The sequence below is a fragment of the Marmota marmota genome, unplaced genomic scaffold, assembly GCF_001458135.2.
Source record: "Marmota marmota marmota unplaced genomic scaffold, marMar, whole genome shotgun sequence".
Classification (NCBI taxonomy): Eukaryota; Metazoa; Chordata; class Mammalia; order Rodentia; family Sciuridae; genus Marmota; species Marmota marmota.
In genome coordinates, this window is record NW_025999842.1 from 6,260,400 (window position 1) to 6,282,445 (window position 22,046).

At 34.6% G+C, this 22,046-nt stretch overlaps 1 protein-coding gene across 13 annotated transcripts in view; it reads right to left on the reverse strand.

Annotated features, from left to right (window-relative positions):
- Snap91 (synaptosome associated protein 91) overlaps positions 1-22,046 on the reverse strand; it is a 122,910-nt gene that overhangs the window by 60,604 nt on the left and 40,260 nt on the right. For all 13 annotated transcript variants that reach the window (XM_048803850.1, XM_048804108.1, XM_048804091.1 and 10 more), the window contains exons 3-8: positions 17,607-17,749; positions 16,646-16,721; positions 15,845-15,947; positions 14,094-14,187; positions 12,170-12,281; positions 3,149-3,255 (exon numbers count right to left, since the gene is read on the reverse strand). In XM_048803850.1, the coding sequence (XP_048659807.1) occupies positions 3,149-3,255; positions 12,170-12,281; positions 14,094-14,187; positions 15,845-15,947; positions 16,646-16,721; positions 17,607-17,749 (635 nt within the window). The remainder of the gene's footprint in view (positions 1-3,148; positions 3,256-12,169; positions 12,282-14,093; positions 14,188-15,844; positions 15,948-16,645; positions 16,722-17,606; positions 17,750-22,046) is intronic.

The following is a 22,046-nucleotide window of genomic DNA, read 5'->3' on the forward strand; positions in this document are numbered from 1 at the left end:
ATTAAATTGCTTTTTCTTTTTCTTTTTCTATTTTTTTTAAATTAGAGCTTCATAGTTATACCTACTAGCTGGGTTCACCCCAATAAGCTCATATATGCATGAAATTCAATTTTTAGTTCATAACCTCCCTCCCTCTTCCTTCCTTCCTTCCTTCCTTCCTTCCTTCCTTCCTTCCTTCCTTCCTTCCTTCCTTTCTTTCTTGGCTAGAGCCATCTTTCTTGGCCTGACAGTATTGGGATTTTGGCAAGATAATTCTTTGTTGGCTGATCTGTGCATCGTAAAATGCTTAGCAACACCTGTGGCCTCTATTCTGCAGATGCTAGTAGGATAGAGGGTGACCTTAGGGGTGACTAGTAGTAGTTACCTTTAGGGTAACTACTAAAAATGTGTCTCCAGATGTTGTTCCCTAAAGAGGAGAGGGGAGCAAAACCATCCACTGTTGAGACCAGTTGTGGATATAGAGCACTGGCCCCTCATCTCTCTGGATCCATTCATGCTGCAATTCAGCATTTCAGATTTTACCTTCTAATGACTAAAGTCTGGATTTAGAGAAATCACTGAGGCCTCCCTAATGTCATTTATATTATTATGAATGATTAAAGTAACTTCATTCCATTTATTACCATACTTTAATACCTCTTTGCATAGTGAATTTAAAAATATTAATATGAATGGTGGAAGCATTTTTAAAAATGAATATATTATGAATATCTAATACTGGAATCACTTTGGAAAAATGTGATGTGCTTCCATTAAATGGATAATTTTGTTAAAAGATACAATGTAGGAATCCCTTGTCAAGGTTACTATTTTCACTGCCCTGAACTTTGGAATCACAATGTGATTGGAGGGTTGAGGTGAGGTGTATGACAGAAATTCTATTACTCTCTATCTACAAACATTCTGGGAGACAAATAAGAATAACTTGGTTCTACAAAAAGGAAGAGTGTTTAGCAGAAATGCCAAACACATGTACAACAATCATTTTACAAAGTTTCAGTTATCTGCCTTAGGAGAATTCAGTGTAAGAATCTAAAATGTTGGCTCAATGGTAGAGCACTTGCCTAGGACAAGTGAGGCCCTGGGTTCAATCCTCAGCACCCCATAAAAACAAATAAACAACATGAAAATTGTTCAACTACTCTGTATGATGGACAACTTACTGTTAATATTTCCTGAATATCCAATATGCATGTATGCATTGTTTGTTTTATTTTGTTTTGTGGTGCTGGGAAATAAATCCAGGGCCTTGCACATGATAGGCCAGCACTCTACCATTGAGCTATACCTCCATCCTTATTTATAGTTTTTCAATGAAATTCTAAAAGTTTTCTATGGACTATTCAGACAAAATGTACTAACTACAAGTAGTTTTACAAAGTATGAGCCCATACATACATATACCACATGAGTGCTGTTTGGTAGAGAGAAAAGGTTTGCGCATCTGTTGAAAATTTTCTGTATTAACCAATCATAATCATAATCACTCAACACTGCCTTCAAATTATGAGTAATACAATTGAAATATGAAAGAAACTACAAATGGTTAGGGTTATTCCACTGTGGTCTAAATGTTTATTCTATTAAAAATAATGTTGTCACTTAGTATCCATTCTATAAAAAAATCTTACAATGTTCAAATAAAAATGCATTATTTATTATTCAGTTATTTAAAGACAGACTCTTTTAATGGCCTAAGTTTAGCTAGTGCTAACACGAGGTATCAATAGGCACAAATAAAATCAAATTTACATGTAAAAATAAGAGTGGACAAATAAGCAGCCCTTTTCTCATGGAGCTCCTGAGCCCAGCCTTTCTGCTGATTAGAGAAGTATATTCCTCAGACTGTCACATGTCCAGGACCTTACTCACACCCAGTAACAAAGGGGAAGATTGAGGGGCATGTGCCTCAGGATTTAGTGGAACAATGAAATAATCTTCTGCTCTGAGTGCTTGGGCATAATTCTACAAGATTTACTGATAATTATGGTTAAACCATGGGAAAATCATACCAAATAGACAATAAAATCTATGTAGTAGCAAAAGTAAAAATTTAAGCAGTCCTATTCTTTCTTAATGACAACCAACATCAGTAAATCCAAGAGTAAACACACATAAACATGCTTGCTTTAGTGTATAGGTAACCTATATAAGTTCATATTTATCTTTTACTTCCCATATTATTTGTTAAAACAGATTTTCATTCTGATTATGTATTATATGTGTTGAAGTTAAAGAATCTGCATTTTGTGATAGTATTTTGATCTCATTTGAGTGAGACAATTACTACTACTGTGAATAAATGAGGCCTGAAAGATAATGAGTGCCTTATGGCACTTTTGAAATTGTGTGTCTAAAACGTGTGTCCTTAGGTTATATTCTCAGAATGATAAATAACACAGGATGGCATCAATGCTCCACAACCCATGGTGTTGTATGTTTTGCTGTTGAGCCTCAGATTTACGTCACACTGCACTTTGGTTAGTCTCTAGCAATCACTTAGTTTTCATGTGAGATAAAAACCCATGGATCATCCTTCCAGAAGACTACAATAGCAATATTAAAATTTTCAAACCAGTATTATAAATTCAATAATTGGATTTTGTAAAAAAAATAACAACTTACAGATAGCCTCAGGATCACAAACTGTATAATTATGGTTATTATGATTAGGTATAAAGAAATATCCTAAAGAAACAATTTATAAACTTTATAAAATGAATTATCCTTTGTGTTTTATTTTTCATTGTGCATCAATCATTGACAATGTAAGGAAGGTCAGAATTTATGACTTACATGTTAAGAACAATGAACAATTGGTTTTCCTAAAACCAATCTAGGGTTCAGTAATGAGGAATAAAAAATAGCCATTAGGGAGGATAAAGTATCTTGCAAAGGACCATCTTGCAATGCAGAAATGATCTTATTAGACAAGAAAGATTGTAGATTCATCATTTGATTAGAAGGTTGTGTAGGTTATAGCTCTGAATAACAGGTTGGGTGAGATGACTTCTGAGGCCACTCTGAGCCCAATCACTGTGACTTGGTGGCAAATATCTTGCCAAATTATGCATTCTGCTATACACTACAGATACATGAACTAGTAGTTTTAAAATTACATTTCCTCCAAAAGATTGATATTACTTACCTCTGCAACCTTGAGAAATTCAGATACCCGTGTCATTCTAGTTAGAAATCGTTTGTAAATTTCTAGAGCATCTTTACATTGTCCTTTCTTCATTTCAAAAAACTTTTCTATAAGAGATAAAGTAATAGCAATTTGAAAGGAGTATTCTATTTTATTCCAAGCTTATGTTGGGATTACTACTTAAAGCTTAATGTTTGAATCAAAACACTTGGCACCAAAACCTATAATTATTATCAAGGGAACTGAGTAGTTTAAGAAAGGTGTATGGTTTAACATAGTCATATATCTCATATGAGATTATTTAAATAATAAAAAGTTAAAGTAGAAGGATACATGAACTGTCTAAAAGGTTCAATTCATGATCTATATATCACAGTATTTAGTCTTAGAAAATAGCAAATTCTTTCTAATAACAGCCTCAAATTTTCTGACTGTATTCTACAGCATTCCTATTTTATTACTAGGTCATTATAAACCAGTAATCAATCAATCAATCTATCTATCTATCTATCTAGTAGGTTGATAATCTGTAAATCTTTCTGAATTAAAGAATTCTTTAAATTTTCTGTATTCTATATAAATTAATAGCTGCTTTTATGAGTAAAAAATGATTTCTTTCGAACATTATAATATATTTTTGTTATAAAATAGAGGGTTTTTTAAACCTTTTTTATTGATTCATTTTAGTTATATAAAACAATAGGATACATTTTGACATAACAAAAAAGCATAGAATATAATTTTCTCTAATTCAGTCCCTGGCACTTCCTCCTCCCACTCCTTCCCCACTCCCCTCCCTCTACTCTACTGATCTGTGTGCAATTTATTTATAGCTGTTAAAAATTAGTGTCTTGTGCAAAGCCACATCAATGTATATAGCAGATCAATTCACAATAGTTAAGCTATAGAACCAATCTAAGTGCCCTTCAAGAGACGAATGGATAAAGAAAATGTGGTATATATACACAATGGAATATCACTCAGCCTTAAAAAAGTATGAGACTTTGGCTGGTAAATGGGTGGAGCTGAAGACTATCACGCTAAGTAAAATAAGCCAATCCCAAAATCCCAAAGGCTGAATGTTCTTTCTAAAATGCAAATGCTAATGCACAATAAGGGCGGGGGAGGGAAGAACAAAATGGGAATGAAGGGTAGGGGGGATAGGACTAGAAATGTCAGTAGAATGAATTGGACATAACTTTCCTATGTTCATATATGGATACACAATCAGTGAAACTACACATCATGTACAACTACAAGAATGAGACGTTACATTCCATTTATGAATAATATCTATCTAAAAGAACAAATAAAGAAATAAATGTAGTATCTTGTGGATATACTTGATACTGGGATTCACTGTGCTGTATTCATGTACGTACATCTGCAAGTTTGAAGTTTGGTCAGATTCATCCCATTGCTCTTCCCTTTTCTATCCCTCTCTCCTCCCCCTCAATCGCCTTGTTCACTCTACTGATCTTTCCAAAATAGAGGAGTTTTATGAATAACATTTGGTTTACCAAACCTGTTATGACTTTGCAGCCTATAATTCTTTTTCTCAACCTTATAGACTGAAAAAAGATAGAATTACTTCACTTTTCTCTTTTGCACTTCCAACACTAGAATTCACAATCATTAAGGTAGCATAGCTCTGTTATAATTGCAGTATGAAAATGTGTTTTTCTCATCTATGTTTTAAGGAAAACCAGCAATTTATTCATTCAGTCAATAATTATTGACATTGTAGATGGCAACACAGCAGAGCAATGAAATATAACTGATGGCCAAGTATCTTCTTTATAAGTCCATTATTTTATATTTGCAAATGATTAAACACATGCTACTTTTATAGTCTTTCATAATTGGGAGTTCTTTATGTCATTCAATATGTAATTTTACTACCTCAAAGTATTTTTAATTTTCTCAAGAAAAGTTTAATAATATATAATTATGCAAAGAACTAATTACGTAGGACAGCTACTCATTACCTTCTGTTGACAGTCTTCAGGTAATTTTACTTTTAACACAGACCTCCCCTGTAGGGTATTTAAGGGAAGCCAAAAGATCAAGAAAAGAAACACTCACTGTTTTTTACTTGTTAAGATTTGAGAGACAAGTGAGGTTTTCAAAAAGTGGCTAAATTTGAGGATATTTTCTTTATCTACTCTACCCTGTTTTCCCAATGCTATCAATAGAATCATGACACTATAAGAAATCTTTTTTTTTTTCATCTAAAAATTTGAAAGTAAGAACTTATTATGGAAAAATATAATTTTCCCTCTCTTCATAAACAATCTTCACATAAACAATTTCATATATCTAAATTACTATTTTACTATAATCTAAATTTATTTATTTAATCTTCAAGCAATGACACAAACTGAAAAATCTAGATTTCCCTTTAGAACTAATGCATTAAGGGCTAGGGATGTAGCTCAGTGTGCAGCATGCATGAGCCCTGGGTTTGATTCCCAATACAGTAAAAAACAAAACAAAGTAAAAAAATAAACTATTGCATCAAAATAAAAAAAAATTTTTTTCTCTGTCTCTTCTGGATTTCTGTATTTTCCATGGTAGTTAGGATTTAGAAAAAAAAAACACATTAAATCACTATAGCTTTAGGTTATAATCTCACAGCTGTTTCTATAGTAGTGGTAACAACACAGAAAGACAACTTGTACTATATACTTACATACGCAAAGCTTGTACTATATAGTTATATATGAGGTTCCCTTATTCTTAGAGACCAGGGTAGGATCTAGAGAAAATACTACTTTTACAGAAGGGATAGGTCACCCCAAAATGACACTCTATATTTCTTTATACTGAAGATAACATATCTTTCAGTATTTGAAATGATCACATTTGACCTTTGTAACATGAATATTTGCAAAGTTCTGATAAATCTCCTTTGCATATTAGTATTAATTTTTGAAGGGTAACCTAGGAAAGAAACCAAATGAAAAGGGACCTCATTCTTGAGAGACAAGCTTAGATTTTTCCATTATTACTAATGCCTATTTGTTGGGAACGTTTTTCTTGGAAGTAAGTTTCATGATAGTGATAAAACATTTGTGAAGATTTGTAGCACCAAAACTGATCCTAACATTACCTGTAAAGTACTGGTCAGGAAGTCCTTTATTAAACTAACCCACAAAATATTTATAAGTTTAGTTTCTAGCACTATCTGGTAAACAAAAAACATACTTGCCTCAAAACAGTGAGGATACTCTCTTGCATATCTGTTTTCTAGATAACTTCAACAAGAGCAGCTTGACAATGCTGAATGAAGGCAGCACCTCACCACAATGTTATAAGGCAAGAACACATATTTCCACCACTTTTGAAAAATCTTTAATAGAAAAAGGCACAACTTTCCTCCCTTTGTGCTACTAACATAGCCAGTAGACTAACATTTTCAAGTTACATTTAACAAAATGTCCTGAATGGTTGGATATGGTGGTGCACGCCTGTAATCTCAGTGACTTGGGAAGCTGAGACAGGACAATAGAAAGTTCAAGGCCAGCCTCAGCAACTGAGAAAGACACTTAACAACTTAGGGAGACCCTGTCTCAAAATAAAATATAAAAAGGGCTGGGGATGCGGCTTAGTGGTTAAGTGCCCCTGAGTTCTGTCCCTGGTACCAAAGGAGGGGGAGTCTTGAGTGGTTATTATTTTCCTGTTTTGTGCGTAGGGAATTTCTGGGGTTGAACGTAGGGCCTTGCCCATGCTAGGCAAATGCTCTACCACTAAGCCATACTGTCAGCACTTGAATTGTTATTATTTTAATGTAAAGAGAAACTAACTGCATTCTTAACAACATCTCTCTCTCTGAAGTCTTCATAAAGAGAAAGTAGAGTAGAACATCTTTAAGTAGCTGTTCAGGACAACACTAGAGAAGAATCACATGACTGAACATGTTTAATTACAAAGACACTAAATCCATGTTCCTGAAGCAAAAATGGCAACAAAACAAGATGAGAGAATTTTTTCTGACTGGCTGTGGATTTCAGGAAGATGAGTAACTCAAAGATAACTGATGTTTCAGGTTTAAAAGACTAATTATATATAAACAGAAATAAGGAGATTAGGAAGGGTAAGTTTAAAAGTTCAGTTTTAGATATTCAGTTTTAGGTAAGAACACAACATCTAAATTTAAGTGTCCACAAATACTAAGACATGCAAAACTGAAGTTCAGAAGAAAGGTAAGAACTACAATAATGGATTTGAGGCTCATCAAAATAGAGATAATAGTTGTGTGTGTGTGTGTGTGTGTGTTTCCCAATGAAAAATATACAGAAAAAGCAGATAAGTAAATGGCTAGAAGTGAACTTTAGCAAAAGCTTTCATTTATGAGTGGGAAGGAGAAGTGTAGCCAGCAAAAGATAATAGGAAATTCTACTCTATCTGATTTACTGATAAAATCTCTGACCTGATGCAAAGATATATTTGGTTTTAAACTTTGCATGTAAGGCAAGAATTGTTACCCACTAAAGATAAAACCTTTAAGACCACTTTGATGCTGATGATTGGTGCATCAGACCTTCATTCTCTCTCTGGATTCTTCTGAAGCCAGGGTTCTGGGTACAAATTTAGCACTACAAATGAGACAGACCTGTGGGAGATCTGGAAGCTAACACTGAAGAGATGTTCCTCTTCTGTGCCTTTTCAGCTATTGCTTGGTGATAGGTAAGATCATCAACATGTGAAATAATTCTCCAATAGCATTTTACTTTCTACCCCAGCTTCTTGAATTTTTTTTTTTTGGGGTGGGGGGACTAGGGATTGAATTCAGGGGCGTTCAACCACTGAACCACATCCCCAGCCCTTTTTTGATTACTAGAGACAGGGTCTCAATGAGTTGCTTAGTGCTTCGCTGTTGCTGAGGCTGGCTTTGAACTAGTGATCCTCTTGTCTCAGCCTCCAGAGCTGCTGGAATTACAGGCGTGTGCCACTGCACCCAGCTGGCTTCTTGGATTTTGAGGAGTAATGATTAAAGCCACAGCTACTTGATATGACTCCTCAATCCCTGCATTATAGCTTCAGGTTTCATTAAATTCCTGTCTATTTAGAATAATGGGAGGAGTTTCTGTTTCTTGAATAGACACAGTATTTGGTACCTGAATTAGACACAGAAAACAGACTTTCAAATTGTCAAATATAGAAACTTGGGGTTAGATATGTAACCCAATTAGATATGAAAGTGATCATCCCCTATGTCTAATGGAAAATGGGATCCTTAAAGTCCATGCTCTATACAGGAGCAAGTCAATTACTTAAATTATCACCTAAGTTTTTGTGAAATGAGCAGTTGGAATGAAATTTATCAAACCATGGGATAGGCACCACAACAGGAACAAGGCAAATGGAAACACGGAGTGGACAGCTGCTCCGGTCTCCACTGGAGAGCTTAAAAAAGAAAATGAAAACACAGGACTTTGAATTATTGGCTTAAGGCAAGTTCAGACAAAGGCACTCCTTCCCTAAAATAATCTTATCTCTTGCAGCAACAGGTTGTCATAGCTGAAAGTCAGACAGGAGTCTGATCTTGTAAGTTACTGAATTATTGCATAGGTGGGAAAGTTTCAGACAGCCTCGCTGTGGTCTCTCTTGTGAAAGTTAGGGTGTTTATTCAGGAAAAAAAGGGGGGAGAGAGTACTTGTCTGAATCTAGCAACCTTAACTTTAAGGCAAAAATCTGGAGAATTAGAATGGATTCTAAAGCTGCTAGGCAGGAAAGAATATTATATTAGATTTTTAATGTAATTAATAATTATCAATTTGGGTGATCATGCAAAAAAGTGTGGGTTCAAATCTCCTGCATCTGGTAGTGGCTCTAATTATAGTGGTTTCCAAATTGAAGTCCTCAAGCCAATAGGAACAGCATTATTTGGGACTTTATTAGGAATGCAAATTCTTAAGCCCCACCTCAGATCTCCTGGATTAGAAATTCTGAGCCAGGTCCAGCAATAGAAGTTTAGTGAAGCCCGTATATCCTGATGAAGGTCCTGATGAACACTGTTGAATGTACTTTTTCCAGGTCTTCGCACAGGGACCTTAACCAGATTGAGTGTGCATATGGGAAAGGGACATGCCCAATTTTGTTTTAAGACTTTTTCCTTTATTTTTTTTTTCAAAGTTTTAGCAAAATGAAATGGACATGGACCGAGATTTTCCAGATGTGCCCTGACTCCACACATGCATAGCCTCACCCATTATGAACATCCCCTACTCTACTATATTCTGGAGCAGACTGTAAAAAACTGGTATAATTTTTCATTTAAATGTTTGGTAGAATTTACCAGTGAATCCATCTGGGGTCTGGTGCTTTCTATTTTAGAAGGTTGTTAATTATTGATCCCATTTCTTTTGTACATTATAGCCTATTCAGATTGCCTATTTCTTTGTTTTTTAATGTTTTTTAGTTGTTGATGGACTTTTATTTATTAATTTATATGTGGTGCTGAGAATCGAACCCAGTGCCTCACACATGCGAGGCAAGCGCTTTACCACTGAGCCACAACCCCAGCCCAGATTGCCTATTTCTTATTGTGTAAATCTTGGCAGACTGTGTCTTTTGAGAAATTTTTCATGTAGGTTATTAAATTTGTGAGCACAGAGTTGCTCATAGTGTTCTTTTATTATCCTGTTCAGGTCTGTAGGATTTGTAGAGATGTCTACTTTTTATTTCTGATATTAATAAAGTAACCTTCCTCCCTGCCCCCTCTTTTAGTTAGCTGGCAAGAGACTTGATCTTCTATCAATCTTTTCAAAGAAACAGCTTCTGGTTTTATTAATTTTCTCTGTTGATTTTCTGTTTTTGATTTTATTGGTTTGTGCTCTAATTTATTACTATTTCTTTTTCTTCTTACTTTGGATAATGTTCTTTTCTTCTTCTCATTGCCCAAGGTGGAAGCTTAGGTGAATAATTTTAGACCTTTATTTTTTTCTAGTAAATGTATTCAATGCTATAATTTTTCCTCTATGTGCTGCTTTTTACTGAATCCCACATTTTATGATGGATTTTTAAAAAAATATTTTAAAATTGTTGATGGACCTTTATTCTACTTATTTGTATGTGATGCCAAGAATCGAACCCAGCAAGCGCGCTACCACTGAGCCACAACCCCAGCCCCCATTTTATGATAGATTGTGTTTTCGTTTTCATTTAGTTCAAACTATTTTTTAATTTCTCTTTTGAGAACTCTTCTTTGACTCATGTGTTAATTAGAAGTATGGTGCTTCATCTCTACCTATTTTGGGATTTTCCAGGGTTTTTTTTGTTACTGATTTCTAGATTAATGCTATTTGTGACCTAAAAGCAGACATTATATTATTTATATTCTTTTAAATTTGTTAAGATGTGTTTTATGGCCCAGATTATGATCTGTCTTGATGAATGTTCCATGCAAGCTTGAGAAAAATGTGTAGTCTACTGCTGTTGGATAAAATAATCTGTAGATGTCAATTATATTCCATTGTTGTTGTTAAGTTCAAATATGTCCTTACTGATTTTCTTCCTGGGGGATTTGTCCATTTCTGATAGAGTGGTAAAATCTCCAGTTGTACTAGTGGATTCATCTCTCTCTCCTTGCAGACCTGTAGTTTGATCCTTGCCTCATGTAGTTTGATGCTCTGATTTTAGGTGCATACACACCAAGGACTGTTATGTCTTCCTGGATAATTGACCCCTCTGTCATTGTGAAATGCTCTTCTTTATCCCAGGTTCCACAGTTACTCCAGCCTGAAGCTACATGGGCTTCATTCTTTGAGATCTAAAGGTACTCAAGATGTTTGCAGCAGATTTAAATATTATAGAATGCCTCTGGCATGCTCCAGTACAGGCCTCTTGTGCTTTAGAGCAGAGCCACATCTTCAGATAGCAACTCCTTTGGAAAAACTGGTGTTGTTTTATTTCTAGAGACTGAGATTCTGATCACAGAACTTTAAGTGATCCTCAGACCTAAATTTGGTGTTATTTAATGTACAAAACCATAAAGGTGAATAAGTACAAGTATACTCCATTATTAAATGGAAGTTTTAGTAAGAGATCAGTTTTAAGGAGGTCATGAATCAGCAGGTAGGTTGTATGAACAGAAGGTTTATCTTCCCAGTGTAACTACTCTCTCTTCTATATTGCTGTTTTGTCCACATCTCCCTCAAATCATATCTATGGCCTCTGGGGAGCTCCTTATGACCAGCTTCTGAAGAATGGTTCTAGCTCCTCATGCTAGAACCAGCTGGAAGTGATCTGATGAATCATATCTCCACAAAGGGATGACCTTGACAGTAGAAAGAAATCTTCCTACTAAATTGAACTTTCAGCAGTGTATCCTATTTTCTACTTTATGTCAAAGGAAAGCTGACAAGACACATGGAACTACATCAAATCAATGATTGACCTGGATGACAAGGGACTTGGAAAAATTAAATTGAAGCATGGTGACAAGAAGGTTTGGGGAAATGATAGTGGATGGACCTTCAGAATAGATAAATAGCACAAGATTACTTTTATCTCATGTGAATGCAAAACAAACAGGCTCTCAATAATCAGAGAAAAGAGAACACTATAGGAAGTGGCCATGATGTCAGAATTAGAAGTTGTGAATAGGCTGAATGACACAGGCTTCCCACCCGCAAGGCTGATAATGTCTATCATTACCACTGAGTCCTCAGTCACTTAATGCCCAAGATCAATGCTAACCTTCCATCATAGCATCCTAGTCCAGAGAGACAGCTCCCTACCAAAGAACAGGTTGATGACTAATTCCTTTTACCTGAGAAGACAGTAGCAAACTCTCTACACTGATAATCTTAAAAATGAATGTCCTTCTCTAGCCCACATTGCTCTGCTAGCACCATCACCTGTGGACCTATTCAGGATCATGGTTTCATACACAACACTGCCCCTGCCAAGGTTCACTTTACTGCACAAGAAGTGAGACAACAGACTCATCCCACAGAGTTTGTCAGTCTTACCACATATCCCATCAGCCCAACAAGTTTATGTAGTTTCACTTACCAAGCAAGTTAATAACTCCATCATTGTAGCAAGCGAAAAGTTTGATAAGATCTTTGAAAAGAAGCATAAATGCAGCATTTATGACACCATTTGTTAGTTCATTTGGATGCACCTGGAAACAGATGAAAATTTAATGTCAGCTGCATATCATCAAGTCAATATTTTTCCCAAATCACATTAAAGTGTAATTTTACTAAGAAATCCAATTACTAAGAAATTCACTTGTATTCTACAAATGTTATAACTTTAGTAACACTAATAATATCAAAAGATGGATGACATCTTGTTTTACATTTAGTTTTTACTTTAACTTAAGTCAATGAAACCAGGCCTGTTAAAGATGTGTACACATTCTGTTGACCAATAAACCACAGATCAGTCAAATTCAGTGTTTGAACACCTGATTTCCTATGACTTTTACAAGGTTATATTACATTTCTTCCATTTCCCCTATCTTAAAGACTCTGTGACCATGAAGGTTCAGGCCCAAGGAGCCTGTAGTGATCTCAGGAAGAATGGAGGGGTTGTATCTTAGCCAGCTACTTCTTTTTTTAAAGAATTTTTGTTAGTTGTCAATATATCATCATTTATTTATTTTATACGATACTGAGAATTGAACCGAGTGCCTCACATACGCTAGGCAAGTGTTCTATCACTGAGCCACAATCCCAGCCTGTTGGCCAGCTACTTCTAAAACACTGAGACTCACAGCCATTCAACCATTCACTATATATGCCATTACCAACAAAGAAGAATATTTTCTTCCCACTCCTCAGTCTTTGTTCACAATTCTTAGACTTTGTCCCCTCCACCCCCCACTGCTTTTATGACTTTTTTCCTTTAAGGCAGAAAAAAACCCTTACCAAGGGCAAATAAAGCAAAGGAAAATAAATGGAAAGGAAAAAAAATAAGAGAAGCAACTCATTCCATAGATATGTAGTTAAGTCCTTACTGTAAAATCTATCAAAACCAACAAGATGGTTTGCTGCCTTTACTGAAATTTCACAGGAGTTAGGTAGTATGACAGGGCTCAATTATAGACTAAGTCACATAATCTTAACAGAGACTTTAAGCTTCTAATATTTGAGGAAAGCCTTTGTTTTAGGCAACTATCAAAATACAGAAAAGCTGATGAAGTGAGTTAAAATTTTTCCAACATGTGAAAAAAATGTCTTATTTTCATGAGTCAGGTTTTCTTACTTAATTTTTTTATTTGGAGGTAACTGTAAATTCACATGCAGTTTTAAGAAGTAATACAGGGAGATCTCATATCCCATCTACCCAGTTTCTCCCAAAGGGAATATCTTAAATTATAGTCAAACACAATACGACAATGAGGATATTGACAGTGACACAATCAACCAATCATTTCCAAATCCCTGTTTTACTTGTACCCATTTGTGAGTGTGTATGTAATTAGTTCTATGTGACTTTATCACATGTGTGGCTTAGTGTAGCTGCTGCCACCACAGCCAAATACAGATATATATTTAGGACACCAATCACTGACATTGCCAGGAAGAACCAAAGATAATTCTCTTTGGTGCAGTGTCACCTAAGCTATCCCCATAAAATGATTTTCAACAGCAGATCAAGTAAGTTAGCTGCCTGCAGGTAACATCTCGTAGATACTTCATCCTGTCAAGCACAATAGGAGGCCACCATCCTGCTCAGAACAGAAGGTTCCAAGAATTCAGCACTCATATTTTTCCATGACTTAAACACTTGACAAGCTACTTCCAAACTGGGGTACCAAAATCCTCTCTATTGTGCTTAATGGTCTAAGTATTCATCAAATTTATTAAAATGAAGAAAAAAACCTAAAGCTGCTTCCTGAGGAAATCTCTGGATTTACCTGTAGCCCATCTTCAAAGGAAAGACAATACTGATTATATAAGGAACATTTTTCTGGCGAGATACGTACATCAAATTCAAGAAGTGCATCAATTTGTCCCTGCAGTATTGGCATACTCTTTAGTAGCTTCTCAGGAGCCATTGTCCTCATTACGCCATCAGCCCTACAATAAGTTTTAAAAAGAAAAGGATAAAACTTCCTTGCTTATGGGAAATCCAAGATATACATCACACACACACACACACACACACACACACACACACTGTTCCAAGCTATACCCCCTTCCCATGTTCATGTTCATCTTGTGAGGTCAACATGAGGCATTATGAGGTTGTGGCTATTTCCCATTCCTATATCCTCTTGCGCATTCTCAATCCTCAACCACACAAGTGATGCTTTCTTTCTATCTACACTACTCTCAGGCAGAAAAGCAATGCAGTCTGATAAAAGAGGTCAGTTGAATTTTTGAATAGATACCTAAAAATCTGTAACACAAATAATAGCCATTTTTTTGTTCTTTTGAGAAAGAGATAACATGTCTTGGAAGTCTACAAAACCTGTAGGCCTGGGAATGCTACCATCAGCCAGTGAGGAAATGCATGTTGGCATGTACTTGTTTCTCAAATGGAGATGGCAGTTTAGCGGTAGAATATCCGACTGGAGGTTGGTGCTGGAGGGGGCATCAGAAGGGACAGTGTGCCCTATATACATCTGCAAACCTCTTAGGGAGTCCCTGCATTCAGCAATGGTCAAGGAGTGGCAGTATCACAACAGCTGAAGGAAATACCCAGGTTGATAATGGTCACCTTTAGAGTCTCTCCCTTCCCAGCACTGGAGAAAGCATCCCAGAGTGTCCTTAAGGGCCCACACGGGGGTGCACTGTCTTCTAAGAAGGTCATGGACATATTACAGAGAAGTCACAATAAACTGAGAACATCAGGAATGGTGGCAGAAGTCAGAGGATGGTGTATGATCTAGAATCATCTCTAATGATAAGGGGATACAGGAAAAAAACCCTAGTTTTGTGAAGTGTTCACCTAGAAGAAACTGATACATTTTGAGAAGGCAAGTTTGCATTTTCCATCAGTATGCTGAAAAGGTAGCTCAAAGTTAAGTTTAGGTCAGCTATGACAAAGATACAGATATATCTTTTCATGTGGGTTCCTGAAAATAAAAATATTAAACCTTCTACAATACCTTACCATTATTTTAAGTTAGGAACAGATAAAAGATGTGTACAAACTTTTGGCTGAACACTCTTGACGAGATTCAAACATCTATTTAGAGGTAAATAAATGTAATTATGGATTAAAATTCAAGTATTTCAATGAGGTTTTCTAATCAATAGGTAATATTAATAATTAGTATGATTATGAAATGTGTTTATTTCTTAGGACAGTATAACTTCTTTCAAAACAGATTCCACAACACAGGCATTTTAATTTTTACCTCAAAACCCACTGAAATAGCTATTGTCATCTACTGCCACTCTACTTTTAAATACGTCTAGCCAATTCTCTCCCTCTTCAATTAAAGGTGTTCATGTGTTTAAGAATTTGGCATTAATTTTAGTAAATAAAATTTCAGACCATGTAAACTCTGAGCAGCTACTCAGATTTTCTTTGCATGAAGACATAAACAAAGTAATGCATATGGCAACCTCATGGCTAACTTCTATAACATTATTTATTGATCATCTTTCAGGTGGTTGTGGCCTTCATGATCAAAATTAATTGGCACATAAGCTTCGTTAAAATAAATCAAGTATGCTTCAAGGATGTATCCTGCTCCAGTAAACATGGGAAAGAAAAATATCATACCCTTTCTTCACTCTGGCAAAATCAAATGCCATCTGTCTGTATGAGAAAGCCTTTTCATTCAAATATCTACTATAGCGCCTTATGAAGGTAGACATATCATAACCTAGGGGAGAAGGGAGAGGAAATAAAATTAATTAATAAGATACTTTCAGTCGTGCTTTGCGTAGTACTAAGAATTTTTTTTAACTCCTTAAATGATGAGGTCAAATAGTGTATCAGCAGACCTCATTTAAATTCCTATTTTCAGAGCCAAATCGGAATAACTAGTTTAGTTATTCAACCATCCTTGTACACAATGTCTCTTCTGATTTTTCCTTGCATGTTTGTTCACTGTTTCAATAACAACATGTTTCATATTTAATCCAAGTAGCCCTCTGCTAATAGTCTACCTGCTTGATGTGTTCGCCATATAGACAGCTAGTAAGTATGGTGAATGAACAGATGATTGCAGTTCAAACTCTATAAATCTATAAAGAAAATTTCTTTAATATTTAAATCATTTAAAAAAAATTTAGATGGCATCTTTCATTTCACTGTCTTCTGCACCTTCATAAGCAATCTATGGGTCTAGTATACCCACAGTTAATTTTTAAAGTGAACATCAAAAATGATAAAAAATAAAATTAATATGGAGTTGTCTACAATTGAATATTTAAAAATTACTTTTATATAGTTACTTTTATATTTTTCTTAAAATATAAATATAAATATTTATTAAGCTATGAGTTGCAGTGATTCTGCATTAATAACCTCCCATTAAACTCAAAGCATTAGCAAAGATAATTATTTAAATATTCTCACCATGGGATCCACTTTTGTCCAAAAAATTGCTGAGATTGAATAATGTATTTCTAGAGGCCAAATACTGAATAAATCTCTGAAACACAAAAATTAGAATTAAATGTCTGTATTATCAAATCAGACCTTTAAAAAAATTTTGACCAAAGGGAAGTTTTTTTTTTTTAAACAAATTTTCATTGTGATCTCTTTTATTGGTCATAAAGCTTTATATTTTTCTGATGTTCTCTAAGGGAGAAAAACTTTGACTAATACCCACTAAATTAGAATTAGATTCTATGATCTTTAATTTCTGCATGTAATAGGAATACTGAAAATTTCATAGAATTTAGTAGGTATTCCATACAAAAGGAATAATTGTAATTTTATTTTATTTTCCAAAATTAAGTATTTTGTTATAAAATACCATTTTCACTCAAAGGAATAAGGAACATTTTCTAAGGGGAAAATAGTCTTATTGCTTTTCTACCCTAACAACAATTTTTTCCTCACTAATAGGCTTATATAGTATTTATGTTTTAGGCACAAGTAATGTTTAGTATTTTGGTATCTCTAAGACCAGCTCTAACTTAAAATTTATTTTTATAAAAATAACCAAATGGAAGATTATGATTTTTTTTAAAGAGAGAGAGAGAGAGAGAGAGAGAGAGAGAGAGAGAGAGAGAGAGAGAATTTTAATATTTATTTTTTAGCTTTCGGCGGACACAACATTTTTGTTTGTATGTGGTGCTGAGGATCGAACCCGGGCCGCACGCATGCCAGGCGAGCGCACTTCCGCTTGAGCCACATCCCCAGCCCCAAAGATTATGATTTTGTCCAGGTGATTTTGAACCATGGATTTCTTCTTCTCCAAATTAACAAAAATTTAAAGAGCCATACTCTTTTAACATTGCCATATTCTTCCATAAATGCCTTCCTCTTCTACCCATCCACCTCCTCCCAAAAATTAGTTTATCTAGCTTACCTCATTTCCATGCACCATGAGATGATGTGTGGTCACTAAAGCTTTAAACACAACCACCCAGCTGCTATTTGTTGCTCGCTCAAAGAGCGTGTCAGCCATCTGAGGGATATTAACATTGGTCTCATTGGTAGCCTGGATCAAGTCTACAAAAATAAAAGACATGAATCAATGGTGTTAACCATTAAATATACAAATTCACTTCAGACTTTAAATATGTAATCCTCTTCACTAAATTACTGGTTTAAAAATTAAACCATAATAGTTTTATAAATAGACACAGTAAGTACATTATTTACCCAATGTATTTATTTATGTATTCTTGAGTTTATTTCTTTTAGTTGAATTCTTTTCTGAATTTTATCTGTTTTTCTTGGACTGATATTATTTTTTAAATTAAAAACTTCAGGAGAGCTAAGACTTATGTTAATCTTGTTTTGCTCTAAAAACAATGTCTCAAATGTATAGGCACTTATCCTAAACACCATTTGAAGGCAAAAACTTAAACGTGTTTTTTTGAAGCATGATAGCTAAAATTAATCACTGGGATTAATTTTGAAGAGTGCTAATTAATATACTTATCATGTGAGTGTCAGAATAAAAGCAAAGAAAAAAGAATTCCATTATGTTTATCTAAGCTTTCATAGAATATCATGTATGCTTTAAATTACTATGATTTGACCTGAGTTTATAAGACAGTAAAACCTTTAAAATATATTCATGTTCATATCTATACGACTCCAGGTATAGTGGGGATAATATAGTGCTAAACACGGGGTGCTCAGTGTTCAAAAAAAGTGCTTAGTGTCAAAAAGTTATCTGGGGCAAATAAAGGTCATGTGATAAAGAACAAAAGAACAGAATCTAAGCCACACCGGGGCAATGCAGTGGTGAGTGCTTCCATGGCACAGAAGGACTTCTTAGGACAGCATATACAGCATGGGTTTTATTATAAGCCATATCCATCCTGCAGAGAACCACATGTGATACCCCAATTCCTAGGACATCCCATGCAACAAATGCAGAGACGAATCCACCCTTTTTCTTACTCAAAATTCACACCCAATAATCATTAAGCTACACATTTACTTTATCTTTATCCACAATAAACAAGGTTTGCAAAAATTGACAGTCCATCACTGAAGTGGCTCTTATTGCTTAAACTTAAGGATATTAGTAATTGTTTGAATTATAAATGGGGAAGATTAAAATAAATATATATATAAATTACATATGCTTTATATTTATTTCAAATTTCAGTTTTCACTCATTCCTATACTGTCAACATAATATTTTCCCAGTATTTGCTTTCATTGCAATTCTACTCATCCTTCAGGAAAGCTTTCCTGGTACTTTTTTAAAATACAGTCCCACATGTGAACACCCTCTAATTTACACCAGAATCACTCTGTTCCTGCTGTTTTTTTACATTAGATGCAAACCTGCCACACCAAAACTCCTTAAAGATGGAGGCTGTCATGTTAATGTCTGTTTCCTGTACAGTGCTTCAGAGCTCTGCACAATAAATGATTTTTGAGCAAAATGTACAAAAAACATTCTTCCCCAAAACATAAATACCTCTTTGAAAAAGAAAAACTCACTATGCTATAATATGGTTTCCTGAGATTATATCATGTATCTACTTTGTCCTTAAGATTCTGTGCCAGACACAAATCTTCTGTTCATTTTATTATTGAACTGGGTTCTATAAACACAGAGGAGACAAATACATGTAGTAAGAGCTAAAATCCTATAAGAGATGAGTAAAGAAAGTCAACATGATAGAGCAGAAAACCCAGATCCAGAGCCCACCTCAAACCCAACTAAATGTGTAATCTGGAAAAATTATTTAATCTCTCTTTAACTCAAGCCTTCATCTTTCAAATGGGCAAATAATTACTACCTTTCAGAATATTATAAAAGCTACAAAATGTCTGAGAGAGTGAGTGCTCGAAATAATCATATGTAAGTACTATTATATACACAGAGCATTTTGAGAATATATTGGGGGCATTAGGAAAGAATCTATGGGGAAGGAAAGTTGACTGGGTCCCTGAAGTAAGCAATGAGATGGGAGAAAGTGAGAAGGTTAAATTTTTTAACAAGTGTACAAAGTATAAGTCCTTCAAAGGTGTGTATCCTTGGAGAGCCACAGTGATCTGTGGGCTAGGTATGTGTGATATATAGGAAGGAGGACACTTAAGCTGAGGAGTTAGGGAATGGACAATAAAGTGTCATATTTCACACTTGAGAGATTGAATTTCATCTTTTGGATAAAGAGGAGCTCCTTTTAGTCTTTCTGCAGAAAAATACCCCCCCCCAAAAAAAAAAACCCTTGGCTTTTACAGATGACCATTTTATTCAGTAACTACTAAATACCATATGCCAGGTATAAGAGAGACACAGGACAAGGAACAATCTCCTTTGCATGGAAAGATGTTCTATAAGATAGGAAAGCAGTTTGTTGGAAAGCCTCGTTGTGAGTCAGGAATGAAAGAGGTGAAACTGAACTGATGAGAAGGCAGTGCAGATGGAAGTAGATAATGAAAGGAGCAGAAAGATATTTAGGAGATATAATTGACTGGATTTGCAGATGAGCAAATGAATATTACAAGTAAAGGAAAAGCAATCTAGGACCATTCCAGATTTCTGGGCTGATGGTCTAGTAAATGCTATTTATTGAAAGTGCAGGAAAGTTGGTTTTAAGAGAGACACAAACTATACATATGTATATATATTTCAAGATTTAATGAAAATAATAACTTTTACTGTGTGTATGTATTATTTATTTATATATATATATAGAAATGGGGTCTTTCTGTTCTCCAGGTTGGTCTTAAACTCCTGGAATCAGGTAATCTTCCTGCCTCTGTCTCAGTGTAGTGGGGACTACAGACATGTGCCACTGCCCCTGCTATTATACTAATCCTTTTAATATTCTATATCAGGGGCTGGCCCACTATATGCTTACTGGGAAAATCTTGCCAATTTCCTATGTTGAGAAAGTTTTATTGGAATGTAGCCATGTTCATTTATTTATATATCATCTGAGGCTGCTTTCACACTACAATGACATAGTTGAATAGTTATAACAAATTCAGTTTCAACTCAACTCAGTGATCCATGAGCCCAAAATATTTGTTATCTGAGCCTTCATAGAAAATGTTTCCTGTCCTGCTCTATGTCACTAAATGGGAAGTGTGCGTAAAACTTCTGTGATGCATAAAAGGATCAATAGCTGTTTCATAGCAAAGCAACTCCAGATTGAATTGAGGTGAACTAACTATTTTTTTTCCTGAACCACTATTTTCACTTTAAAAAATGTTTGACAGACTTCAAACTATAGTGATTCAGACTTAGAACAGAGTGGGAGATATTTTTTCAAAGATAAAAAAAAGTGAGCTTGTGATTTCAAAGAAAATGACAGTACTAGTTATCAATGACAAAATTTAATCTTTCAAACAAGCATCAAAATTTTAAACAACTCTCCCACAGCAAGCTTGACAGATTTCCTGTTTTCAGAAAATCTTTTGATATCATTGGTGACATTAATTTCATTTATCAATAATTATGTAATGAAATGTGTAAATGTTTGAAAGATGTGAATAACTCAATAAACTAATATTTTCCAATGACTAGTGAATAATGTTACAAAATAATGCATGGGTAAAAGATCCATTCAAAGTACAAGACAGACCAATAGACTTTAATATGACAGAATACAAAATGTTCACTGATGTGGTTCAGATTCAACAATGCAACTTCTTTTAAAGAAACTGTCTCTTGGACAGTTGTGTAATACCAAAGAAGAATATTCAAAAATTTCTGAAAAGGCTATTTAAATAGTTCTATTTCCAACTACATATGTTTGTAAGGCCAGATTTTATTCCTGTATTCAAATGAAATATATTCCAGCAGATTGAATATAGGAATAGAGTATCAGTCTTCTATTGGGAAAGACACTGAGGAGAGTTGTGAAATTATAAAACAATACCACCATTCTCACTAATTTTCTTCATTTGGAAAATAATGATTTCCCCTAAAAGTATTATTTGTGTTAACATGTCAATAGGTTTATTATTGTCATTTAAAAATGAATATTTTAAAACTTTCCCAGTTTTAGTTTCTAATAAAGTAAATATCTGACATAAGCAAAAGCTCTCAATACATAAACAAAAGTTCCTCAATAACTTAAAAGCATAAAAGAGTCTTGAAATCAGTTTAGAACTGCTATTTTCATATGTACCTAGAATGAGAACTGTTCAGTAGTGGGGCATGCACACATTTAACTTGAAAATGTTTTTTCATAGTAATGACATCAAATTATGGTCTTACTAGTAGATTATGTATGTTTCTACTGCTCCACTTCCTCACCAAAAACAACAACAGCAGCAGCAACAACAACAACAAAAACTGGTTTCCATTTAAAGAATTTTAAAAAAT